Consider the following 12318-nt stretch of genomic DNA (forward strand, 5'->3'; position numbering starts at 1 on the left):
GGATGTGCACCTCCCATTGCTGACAACTGAAGATGCACGTCCAAGCCCCAGCCCACACCCACTCCATTAGAACAACTGCCGACATTCAGCACAACTAACATCTCTGTGGGTTAGAAGGCTAGATAAATAAGAGATGAATAGCTACCGTGCATCATAGCCCTTTATCCTGGGAGAATCAGTGAACCTAAATTCCCCAAGAAAAGCAAGTAGGCTGCATCTGTGCCTGTGCTCTGATTAATCTCATTGGTTTGTTTTCCTGGAAACTAGATGTCCCAGATGCCATTGTTTCCATTATAAGTGTTCATCTGCCCTGTTTTGAGCTTGATTGCTCCTGTAGCCTGTTTAGCTTAACTGTTTTTTGTTTGTTTGTTTTTTGTGTTTTTTTGTTGGTTTTTTTTTTTAATTAACATTCTTAAACAAAATGCCAGTAAATTAAAATGAGGACATAGCTGCAACCCTCAACACTAGATTTGTTAAATGTTTAAAAACACCTACAGCACACACAAATCCTAAGCTGTTGTATGCACTGTGACTAAATTATTAATTGTTGCCGTGCACATCAAACAAGGATTTCAAAAGGGGACTTTGTGTTTCTGCAAAACACTGCTATTTTTGTCTGACAGTAGAGACAAAATAATTTGAAAATTAGTCTCTTTGGTACTAATCACAACTGTTACTAAAACATTCCCACTGTAGGCGTAATTACAGTCATTTTTCGCTTTTGAGAGAATTAGACATTTAATTCATTATCTCAATGAAGATCTTGAAAGTTTATAATTTGTTAAAATAAAAACACATAATTAACGAAAACATAATGAAATAAATATCTGTTTCTAGTCATAAAAGCTCCACTAACTAGTACAATAACATTCAAGTACAAATTAAAGCAGTAACATTTACAGAAGATATCATAGAATATTTGTTTTATGGGTTGGGAAGACCAGCTATGGGGTCGTTTGAGGTGGGTTTTTTATAAACACAAAGATATATGAATGGATTGCTACAGTTAAATTTGCTTTACAGAAAAAAATAACATTCTGCTGTGGGCAAAAAACAGAAATACGGGAAAATTCTCTTCTGTCTCAAGTGAATTATTTCTGGTGAAAGGCTTCTCAGCGTTTTGCTACAGGCATGCAGCTCTACACACAGAACATTATGTATGTACACAGACAGTTCTCTACTGGGGGTGTCTATCCTGATGCCCTCCCCTATTCCCAGCTCCCCACAAGGCTATTTACAGGAAATAAAGGGAAAACACAGATTCGGAAATGGAAATAAACCCCAAACTAACAAACACCTTAAACATCGGCACAGAAAGACAAGTTGATAAGGATAAAAGCAGCTTCACTCAGTACGTCTCAGCTGCTTCCAGAGCAGAAAGCAATGGGGACGTACTGCTATTATTAGCCCTCCGGATGGGAAGCAGCTCGGTGTGAAGCTGTTGGCAAGACCTTGCAGGATTTTCTTTGCACGTATGCACAGGCACAGACACATAGACAGACAGACCCCCCCAAAACGCTCATGGCGAGCCCCTTCCCTCCACTCAGGTGAGACAGACAGACAGAGAGCACGACGCTGGCGCGACTGTGCGTACTCACAGCTCGGAGTACAAGAAGTGCAGGTTGCCCACATTGTCTATGTAGTTTGCAGGACTTAGCCAAGGTAGGACCAGTAACAGGAGAGCCTTCATTTTCAGTGCAGTGCTGGCACTGCTGCTAGGTTTCCTCCTTCCCACTGTCTCTCTGTGCTGGTGGGACACACAACGAGAAGCTTTCGTGCCAGCCAAGCCCCTTCTAAGCAAGCCTTTCCATTTCAACGCAATGGTAGCACATTATGAATCGAGCTTAAATCCCTTAAACGAAGCTACACTGCAAAAATCATTGACCTGTAAGAGGATTACTCGATCTGACTCTCGGATGGGTAGATGTGAGGGTTTAGGGACAGCACAGCGTGGTTGGCGAGACAGTGACTTATGCTGCAGAGGAGAGCGATGCTCGGGGAAGAGACCTGCCTCCTGCAGGATTCAGAGTGGTTCTTCAGAGGCAGCTGGTATGTTTACATCACTGCCCACAAGCAGATGGGTTACGAGCTAAACTGCATCGTGGAAGGGTGTAGCTGTCTGACAAGGGGGGGAAAAAAAATGCCCCCCGTGGAGTTTTGTAGCAGGCGATATCAGAAGACCACACCTTTTTAAAGTAAAACACTGCAAAAGATCACAGACAACTGCTGGCTGTTTGCATCTCAGTCTGAATTCCCCAAATCTAGTCAGATGTTTTTGTACAAACATAAATCATGTAATAATCCAAGGACATGTCTCTTCTCAGGGTTTCTTTTGAAGGATGCAAGAACAAACATTTTAAATAAGGATGCTTTCGGTGGACTGCTCCATGGTAACCGGTATTTTTTAAAAAATGGTAAGGTTCTCTCATCAATTACAAAGCATAAAACAGCAAGCTCACCTTGTCCCATCAGTGACCTCATCTCTGATCAGGGCAAACTTTTGTTTTCTCTCTCAGAACCAGGACTGGTCTGAACCTGAATAATACACGTAATGTGAGGACGCTGACCACCCTGGTGACCCTAGTACAGTCTACTTTAATTTATTCACTGGGAACACAATAATGTTCTGTGGAGATACCACGTGGGCTCTGAACTGTTCTCACTGCAGACACCAAATATTTATGATTATTATTGTATTTGTTTTATTAGCAAAGTCACACATTTCCCCTTCCCTCTATTGATTCACCAGAGTTAAAGAAAACAGCATCAGCTCAGTCTGTTTAATCTGTCCCCAGGCATGACAGAGCACAATATTTTTCTCTTTGCCATTAATTGGAGATGGGGTGGCAAGAGAGCTTTCTCCATTTCCAGCAATTAGATTAGGCAGAGGCATAAGATACCTTAGGTGATAATTAATTAATGCTGTGCTTAAAAAGAAATAAAGGTGCAGTGCGTGCAAGCACAAGGATGTGGAAGTCCACCTTTAAGGATCACTTTGTTCCCTCCCTCAAGTGTTTCTTCCCTCAAGTGGGAATGCTACTGAGGTTACAGTACCTATCCCCTGTAAAGCTGAAACCCCCAACAGCAGAAGCTCCCTGTTTCCGGTTCTCCTGTCTCTGCCCTTTGGCCTTAAGGTAAATCAGCCTTCCCATCCATTTGGAGGAAGGAAAATCCATGTCATGAGTAGCAAAGAAGCAAAATGTCCAGCCTACATAGCAATGCTGTGTACTTCATTACTTTAGAGGCTTTAGGGTGGGAAGACCCTACTCCATCTCTCCAGTCTTCTGCTCCTGAGGTTTGCAAACCTGGGAGTTTGGTGCAGGGAACCTAACACAGGGAAGAGGGAACAGCAAGAGATAGTGGGAATATGTGACCGAGATAATTCTTTCTATCTCTGCCTGGGCTCAGGCCAAGCAATCCAGAAGCACAGGATCTTGAAGATCCTTGAGGGGAAGATCCAGGCCAAGCCACTGACATCCAACAGTAAGTGCTGGAATAAAACCTGCCAGGTCTTACAGGACCAAATCATTGTTTATAGCACTGGAATTCTGTAAAATATGTAGTGAAGGGTACCTTTACAACCACCTTAAGGAGAAGAAACGAAGACATTGGAGTGACTTGCATGTATTCACATAGGAGAATCAACACTAGAAATCAAAAGTTGTGCTAGCTGTGTGGCTTCCATGTAAAAAACAATATTCCAATTTGCTTACTTATTGGGGGTAAATTGGGAATGGGTGTCCTGATAATTTTATGGTCACAGCATCATAATGTCAAAAAAAATGAAGACCAACAGGAAGGTCTATATCACATTAAATTCACCTATATATATAGCAAAGGGCATATGCACTAGGGTTTCATGATTTTGTGGCTGGAGTCTGTAGAGAAACATAATTTCAGTGACAGCAGCACACAGAAGACTGACTGACAGTTTCCTTACCTGCATTTCTGTTGAAATTAACTTTTGAAGCCTATTAGAAAAGTACTGGCCTAAGACAGAAAATTGTGAGTAACTTTGTTATTTTGTCCTCTTAGCTGCACACAGTGTAACTCCCAGAGCACTGCTAGCCTGGCCTGGGGCCTGATGCCACTGCCTCTTGCACCATGAGCCAGAAGCACCCTTTCAGGGAAAGCCAGGTCCAGAAGTCTGGGGACAGGCACCCAAATCCAAAACCACCAAACCTCCAGCATGTGAAAAGTGGTCTCATGACCTTCGCAAGGGATCAATAAACCCATTGCTAAAGTTATGGGGGTTCTTTTGATTTACTAATACAAAATCATCACATTTATGGTTGGTTAGGACGCCATAACTTTGTGAATATCTTCAAGTGAATAAATTCCTATTGAGAATCCAGGTGCTTCCGGAAATGAGGTCTCCAGAGGACATATTTGAATGGCAGGCTGCAGAGCCATTTCCAGTTGCTCGCTCATAGACTGTGGAGTGTGCAGTATGTGAACAAACCTCCACCCTCTGGCTCACCAGCCTGCTCACCAGCGATACTCTGGTCCTCAGTACTGCCATGTCTGTGCAGGAATGTGCCCCCAGCAGCAGTCTGGAGCCCTGCGCTGGCTGCTCAAGACTTCCTTCACATTGCACATGCAGAGGTACACACCTAGCAACACAATTTACACCTGCAAACTTCAGGGGAGGTGATTTCACTGGGCAGCAGATACAGCTAACAGAAAAGGGCACATCTGAGACCCCATCTCTCCTCAGACCTGTGGTGTTGTTACACAGACTATGCCAAAGGGTTAGTCTGCTGTCAGAAATCACAGCCCTGAAAGTACCTCTTTACCCCTCTCCCTTCCTTACAAAAGGCAGAACATGCACGACAAAAGCATCAGCACATTCTTTACTCTGCATAACAGAAAATCATTCAGTTCTCTCGTTGCAGGGGAACCAAACCACTCCCTGGAGAGGTCCCTCCCAGAGGCAGGGTGGAGGGTTATCCTGGCTACCAGGAGGGATAAGGCTGTAGGGGGAGTCCAGCCAGACTCTTCCATACTCTGTCTCTCTGTGAGCCCCATGGTGCCCTGGGTGAGTGCTCACCTGGAGGAAAGGAGCACTTAGGTTCAAAGACCAATACCAAACCAGAATATTTTCTGCTCTACTTCTCATATAGGTCATTTGTGATTCAAAACAGATTTGAAGAAAGGGCAATTATAAAACCCTTAATGTGCTATTAAAATATTTATAATAGCTCAGCTTCCCAAAACACACAGATCTCTTTGGACCACATAGACACCATCATTGTGCAGCTAGCCACAAGGTATTCACCCAGAACTGCTAACAACAGCATGAAGTACCTTACATGCATTGATGCATTTGGTTCTAAAAAGAGTAAGATATAGCCTATATCTTGGACTATAAATGGACTAAATTCAGCTCTAAATTAATGATACTGTGTTCATTGTGAGTGAAAACAACAACTCTTTCTTTATGTTTACTGTCTACTTTGATCAGTAATTGAAGAAATTTTTCCTCTACTCAAAAAAAATAGAGTGCAAAAAGGTCTGTCAACAACAACTTACTGGGTTTGGAAATGCTGTTCAAGGTGACCACGTTGCACGACCTCTGAGCAGTGTTCTGTGAAAGGGCAGCTAACCATTAGCTTATCCAGGAGGTTATTCACTAGTATGCTGGACTTCCTGCACGTCTGGAGAATCACAAGCTTGCGGTCCATGGGGCAGAAGTCTTTTTCCACAAGGAAGTTTGTAAGGCAGGCTGTGCAGAAGGTGTGACCACAGAGCGTGTCTAATGGCTGAAGCAAAGGTTGCAGGCAAATGTGGCATATCAGATCATCATCTACTTCTTCGGTGTAGCTGTACAAGTGGTTTTCTTCCGGTAAATGCGCTTGGCCGCAGGTGACACAGAGTGGCGGGGAACTGTCCTCCATTTCTTCTTCTTTCTGGCTCATAATCAGAATTGATGCAATTCAAAAGGGGGCAGGTGGGAATACCCAACGTGTTTGCTATTTGTGACAGCTGTAGCAAGGCTTTTGTGCTGTCAGATCTGTGGGGAGGAAAGGCAAAGGATTATGTTCTGGGTTGTGTTTTTGTACCATACTTGCAGTATGTATCTGGATATGAAGCAGTATATCAGGCATTAGGAAAGGGTTGTGTCTTTGGGATTGGAGAGTAAAGCAAAGAAGGGGGTAGGAAAACCAGATAATTAGCTGCAGGGACTTATTTTCCCATAAATCTAGCTTAATTTACACAGATACTTTCATTGTAAAGAAAGATATCAAGATAGGGAGAAGTACTACAGGTATTTAATGGCTGAAAACCTTAAATTAGCATACAGTTCCAGTCAGACAATTTTGTGGCCACATTACTTTTGCCAAAAAACTAGCACTGTGTGTGGGCAAACACTGCAAGACTGTGTGCAGAAACACAGGTAAGAACAAAGGTTGCTGGCCAAGCTGCCTGTTCAGCGCAGCAAGGGAGAGCAGCAGCTTCACCTAATACATACAAGCATACAAACACTGTATGTGTAGCCAGAGGGAGGATAATTTGGGTCATGAGAATTTAGAGCTTGGGGCCCTGTAGACCATTCTTATACTACAGCAGCAATGGACCTGGACCCCTGCATTCAAAGCTTGCCTGCCTTCAGTCAAGCAGTTACAACCATCTGTGCCAGCATAATCAGTTCAAAACTTCATTTGCTCTGCAAAGAACCAAACACTTCTCATAGTGAGGTCCACAGCACAATGCTAAGCAGTGTATTGCTCAAAAGAAGGCCTATTCCCTTTATAGTTTGTAATACAGAAACACAGTATGACCCTAACTACAAACCCAATTAGCTCTGGTCACAACACCTGCCTGCTGGTATTTTAAACATATAAACTCTCTGGGTGGCAGCAAAACCGAAGAGTAATTTGTAGTTTTTACTTGATGAACCCCAACTGATTGTTGGAGCACTAATGCCTCATTACTTCTATGCTTAATTTGATACACCACTCTGAAAAATAAACATGAAGATATAAAATATGCAATGGCCAAATTACTGCTCTTGCTTGAAAATGTAAATCTTATTTGCTGCTCTGCCTTAACACTGTACCCTTGCTTTCAGCTTGACTTAATTTGCCTAGACAATGTGTCAGCCTCAGACACCCTTGTCTGAGGGCAAATGAGGGAAAGAATAATAAGAAAAATCTGACTATGACAGAGCATATTTTCATATAAATAAACCCTTATTTTTATGCAAAGCTCATGGGCTCTAAACCTGAGAAATTAAACTTTAACATGGCAGGTTTTTCTGACATGAAGGTAAAATAATAGCCCCACTAACACTAACCAGATGTTTAAATGTCAAACATTCTCTTCAGTGTTTTGCTAGATCCTATTCTTATGAAGCAATTATGTTAAGTGCCCTGTTTTTGCTTGCAAGAGAGACTTCTGCATAAGCTCTGTCTCCTTATTAGCAGTAGCTTCACTGGAATTAAAATCATTGCCTGTTAGAACCCTTGCAAACATTTAAAATCTGCCACAATGGGACAAATGTTTCTTTTTGTAAAGATATTCACCAGAGTTTTATGCAAAGCTATTTGCAAAGAAACAAACATATATGTATAATGCAGATGTAATCTTAATATAGGAATTATTATTTAATTCTACTAAGGTGAGACACAGCAAAATAAGATGAAATAAAGAGTTGTCAGTGGCTGTGGTGGAGACTATTTGAGCACTGTGAGTGGCTCCTATAGGAAGCTCTTGGATAACTTCTAGACGAGGTGGGGTGGCTTTGAGCGGATGTCCAGCTGCTCTCCACATCCCTCTCTCATGGAAGGAACCTATCTCAAGTCAACAGGACAGCTTGCAAGAATGGCAACACAGGGCTTGGGAGCTTGCATGATTCTTAAAATAGATGTAAAATTAATTAGAAACCAATAAAGCATGACAAAAATTGCACTGTGCTATAAACTTCGTTTTCTCTTACATTTTCAGAATGCCTTGCACCTGGGGTAACCAGGACTGTGGGCAATATCATGCTGTTTCTCCACTTGCCTGCTATGTCCTCTTGTACCACCACACACAGGTACTTCCATGTGGGTGCTTGCCCCATGCACCACACACCAAAATACAGCCAACTTCAACATTTTTTTGCCTCATGAATGTTCTCAAGGACAGATTTCTTGCTTCTTGCTGGCAGGAGACCCAACACACAGCTCCCCTCAGCCAACCTGAAAGCTAAAGCCAAAGCTCTACTCTGAGGAAAGAGCAGCCCCCAGGAACAGGAACATGGGCTTCTGAGCGGCCCCTTCCCAACCTCATGCCCTAACCCTGAAAGTTCCACTCCTCTGCTTCCACATTTACAACACAGCAGGACACCTGATACAATTTAGGTACAGCTGGAAACAGTACTACAGCTCCAAAGCTACTGCAATTATTTTCACAAAGACAACAGAGAAAGAGAGGCACCACTGCCCTAAGGCCATGTTCTGCTGCAGCAAATATGATGAGAGAAGCCCCAGAGGAGACAAAGTCTCACTGTCCTGCCCATGTTACAGATACTCTTTATCAATCTGACATACTAATAATGCAATGTTAGTGGGAAAGGGCAGGTGTGAGGAGCTGTACCTGAATTTTACAATGGCTATGTAAATTACAAATAGTTGCTACAGCACAGGAAGCAAAACTATCCACATTTATTAGTAACAGGCACTGAATTTTTAGAATTTGAAATTCAAGTCCTATGACATCTATTATTTAGAAAATTTTGACTACATAATAATATAAATTCTGGGGAAAAAACCAACAAATCTCAGTCCCTTCTGGCTAATCTGGTCCACATTCACCCATGAACCTTCATAAATTACTGGACATATCAAGAAATGGAATGAGTACCATCTTTGGGGAGTGATTATACCACCAAAAGAGTTAGCATGGAGGGTGTGTGATGGAACTGTTACACAGATTCAGTCAGAGGCAGATGTTCTTTGCAATGTTTGCAGTCACTTGTATTTATAACACTTGTGTGCTATCATATAATAGTTACATAATTAATAACATGTCCTTTTAGGAAGCTTAAAGTCTTAATTCTTGAACACTGTAGAAGAGAGGGGAGAAGTGATTTAAATTCGACCTATTGATTACTAGTGCATATTTCTACTCCTTCCATTACAGATTAATAAAAGAAAAAATACACTTGGAGCAAGAAAACCTGCACAAGTAGATGGTAAACCACAGGGAAATAGGAAGGGTAATAATTTCCTGCATGAACCTCTATTCTTCAAGCCCCATCCTTGAGGGAGGAAGAGATGGGAAAACAGAGGGGATGAACCCTATGTTCATTTGAGTTGGTGTTAGCCACCACTGGCAGCATCAGTGGGACAAGGATGTCACCTTGGCAGTCTCATGCTTCTTGTAGTCAGAGCAATATTGACAGAGGGTGGTTCTTGCAGGGATTATTGGCAGGAGAAGCTTTTAGAGGCAGTGGTGGTGCCATGCCAAAGCAGACATCACCAGCATTTGCCACTTCCCTGCTGTGCAGGAAGTTTTCAGCAAGTCAGGTCCCAGACTTAGCATAGTTTTACAGCACTTAGCACATATTGGCTTGGATAAAGAAAATCAAGTACTGATTCGTAAGAATGTCACAGTGTTGTGACACTGGTGAACCAAGCTTCAGTCCAAGGCAGAGACCTGAAGCACAAGAACACAGTGCAAATGATGAACGAAGAACATTGTTATCTGGATATCCCTATTGCCAAGTTTTCAGCCACAAGTTGTAATGACAATGGTCACATCAGGGCATAAAATAACCCCAGGGCTGTGACCACAGTGTAAACCACTCTCATGATAACACATTTTAAAAAGTTATCCAACAGACTGCACTGATTCGAAGGAGTTTGCATCTTACTGGTCTTCACTGCTTAGGAATTTGCAGCCACCAGAAGCATTTAAGAGAACAGAACAAACCCACACAAAAAGCCTGGGCAGTAAACACAAAGAGTAGGTAAAGAGAATGCCTTTCATTTCTGTTGGGGGCTTGCAATAGCAAGCCCATAGCTGTCCCATTCCAGTGAAGCATTTAACCAATCTTAAGCTTAAATACTGACTTACCACCATGGTTACACTGGCAGCAGTGTAGAAGGAAGAGGGCTTGCCAAGCAGAGCGGCAGAACCCCACTGCCTCTGCCCAGCCACAGTCAAATATTAACCCAGCAGTTCAGGAGGTGGCACTTGGAAGTTGCATGGCACAAAATGGGAACAACTTCAGGTAGCAAAAAATGAGTAACAAAAGCTAAAAGAAAAATAATTAAGTGATGAAAAATATTGAGGAAGTGGCTATCACAGAAAGAATAAAACAGATGCCTAAAGGCCAGAGAAACAGTGACATGGAGCCTGGAGGAGCAGCTACCAGCTTAAATCACAAATGGAGAAAGATAAGCCTATGAGCAGGAATTGCTGGAAAACAGAGGAGCAAAAGACATGAGCTGGAGAATAGTAAGAGGAGTTTAGCTCCAGTAGCTCTGAAGCAGTACAGCTTGGTGGTAATGAAATCTTCAGTCAATGGTAAGAGTGGCTAGCATGTATAAAGAAAATGGATTCTAAATAGCACAGTAAGATTGACAAATATTAGTTGATTTGGGGTTTGGTTTACCTTGGCTTTCTCTATGTGTTTAAGGGATACCTTTTACTAATGCTCCTGTTTTATACACACTCAGAGCATGTGTATAACAAATCCTGTATCTGCTGATTAAAACAGATACATTTTCACACCCTGTTTCTCTGCTGTACAACCTGTAGGAGATGGAGGTTCCACTTGACAGACCTGTTGTGCTCTTCTTAGCTAAATTATGATAGCAAAGTCATTCTGCATTCTTCCCCCAGTCCCAGCATGGGTTATCTCCTACAAATGTGCATCTCTGGGTGACTCACAGCCATCCATTTATGTGGGTCAGTAAGGCACCATATGGCCAAAGGGGGTGTGCAGGTGTGCAAGGAAACCACTCTGCAACAGCAGCATTCACAGCTTCCAGGTTAGGGTAGGAGCTCCTTACTCTTCCAGAGATGCTTTTACCTGGCCTTCCTTTCACCACTCTAGCTGTGAGCATGCTGCAGCCAATACCTGCCTTTCTTGATAATCAGCTCAGGGCTTGGAGACTGCCATCTTGCCTGTTCATGTTAAAAAATATCCACATCAAATTTCTAGGAGGCTTGACAGCTTTCACAGTTACAGAATTAGCTCTTTAATGAAGCCTCAGCCCAGCTGCCGCTGGCTAGATGTGGGCAGGTTAGATGTGGGCATTGTCCCCATCTAGTGGCTCACCCACACTGGGGAGAATAGTGACTCATGGCTAGGAAGGAGCAGAGGTCCTCCTTCACCCTCTCAAGCAAAAGCCCACATCCATAACTCCTCTGGTTATGCAGGGTTAGCTGTGACCTTACTGCTCCTGCCAGAATCTGAGTTGCAAGATCACATCAATTATTTCATATTCAGGGTTTTATAATGAAGTATGAGGTTGAATACTTTTAGAAAACTATTTACCATTAGTAAAATGTTAACTGTATTCCTACCTTTCATCAAACTGTCTTCCCTGGTAACAGCCTCCAGATTTCCTGTTACCATGGTTTGTACCAACACCTTCTTGCCAGTTGAAGTTTTTTATAGATTACACTGGCTTTACTGTTCAAGGTGGTACTATACGATAGTTGTGGAAAACATTAGAGAGTGATGCACACTTCAATAATATGTATTATACAATATTTTAGATTCAAAAAGACAGTGATTCACATTTCAAAGACCTGGCTATAAAATATCATGTAATAATTTGCACAAATCTTAGCATAGCTTCACTAAAGGCCAAAGGGGTGAGTCAGTTTGCCTAGACTTGAAACTTTGTTTGAAGGAAAGTTACAAAACACTAAGGTGCCCAAAATCTTATCATCATGCCTTTTGACCAGAATTCCTCTTACGTATGTCCTACTCTCTCTTTTTTTCCTACCTTTCCACTTATTTTAAAATCTATTCTGACTACAGAAGAATCACATTTTCTTTCTGCCTGATGAGTAATTAGATGGAAATTTGTTATGGGCAGAGGCAAGATGCATACCTCCAGGTAAAAAAACAGTAGCTAGAGGAGAGTTGCAGATCCCAGAGATCCCAATTGAACGGGTAAGAATTCAGCTTGACTTTTAAGACAATAGGGAAGACTGTTAGAACTGGCTCTTAGAGGAAAATAATTGTATTTAAAAGTTCAGCACATCAGTACAGAATGTCTCTGAGACAACAAACAGGAGCTCCAAAACCTTTCCTCTGTCTGGCCCCGGTTTTAAGACAGCTGGTTTTTCAAAGTTATTATTAGTCAAAAAGTC

At 42.2% G+C, this 12318-nt stretch overlaps 1 protein-coding gene across 14 annotated transcripts in view; it reads right to left on the reverse strand.

Annotated features, from left to right (window-relative positions):
* The window catches only part of LNX1 (ligand of numb-protein X 1), a 120366-nt gene that overhangs the window by 60613 nt on the left and 47435 nt on the right, over positions 1-12318 (reverse strand). For 11 of the 14 annotated variants that reach the window (XM_023925221.2, XM_086891201.1, XM_023925222.2 and 8 more), the window contains one exon: positions 5533-6013. In XM_023925221.2, the coding sequence (XP_023780989.1) occupies positions 5533-5918 (386 nt within the window). In that variant the 5' untranslated portion in view covers positions 5919-6013. Of the gene's footprint in view, positions 1-1598; positions 2133-5532; positions 6014-10062; positions 10083-12318 lie in introns of those variants that run through there. The other 3 variants (XM_023925223.2, XM_023925227.2, XM_023925226.2) reach the window with 3 other exon arrangements.

The sequence above is a fragment of the Cyanistes caeruleus genome, chromosome 5 (assembly GCF_971803275.1).
Source record: "Cyanistes caeruleus chromosome 5, bCyaCae1.hap1.1, whole genome shotgun sequence".
NCBI lineage: Eukaryota > Metazoa > Chordata > Aves > Passeriformes > Paridae > Cyanistes > Cyanistes caeruleus.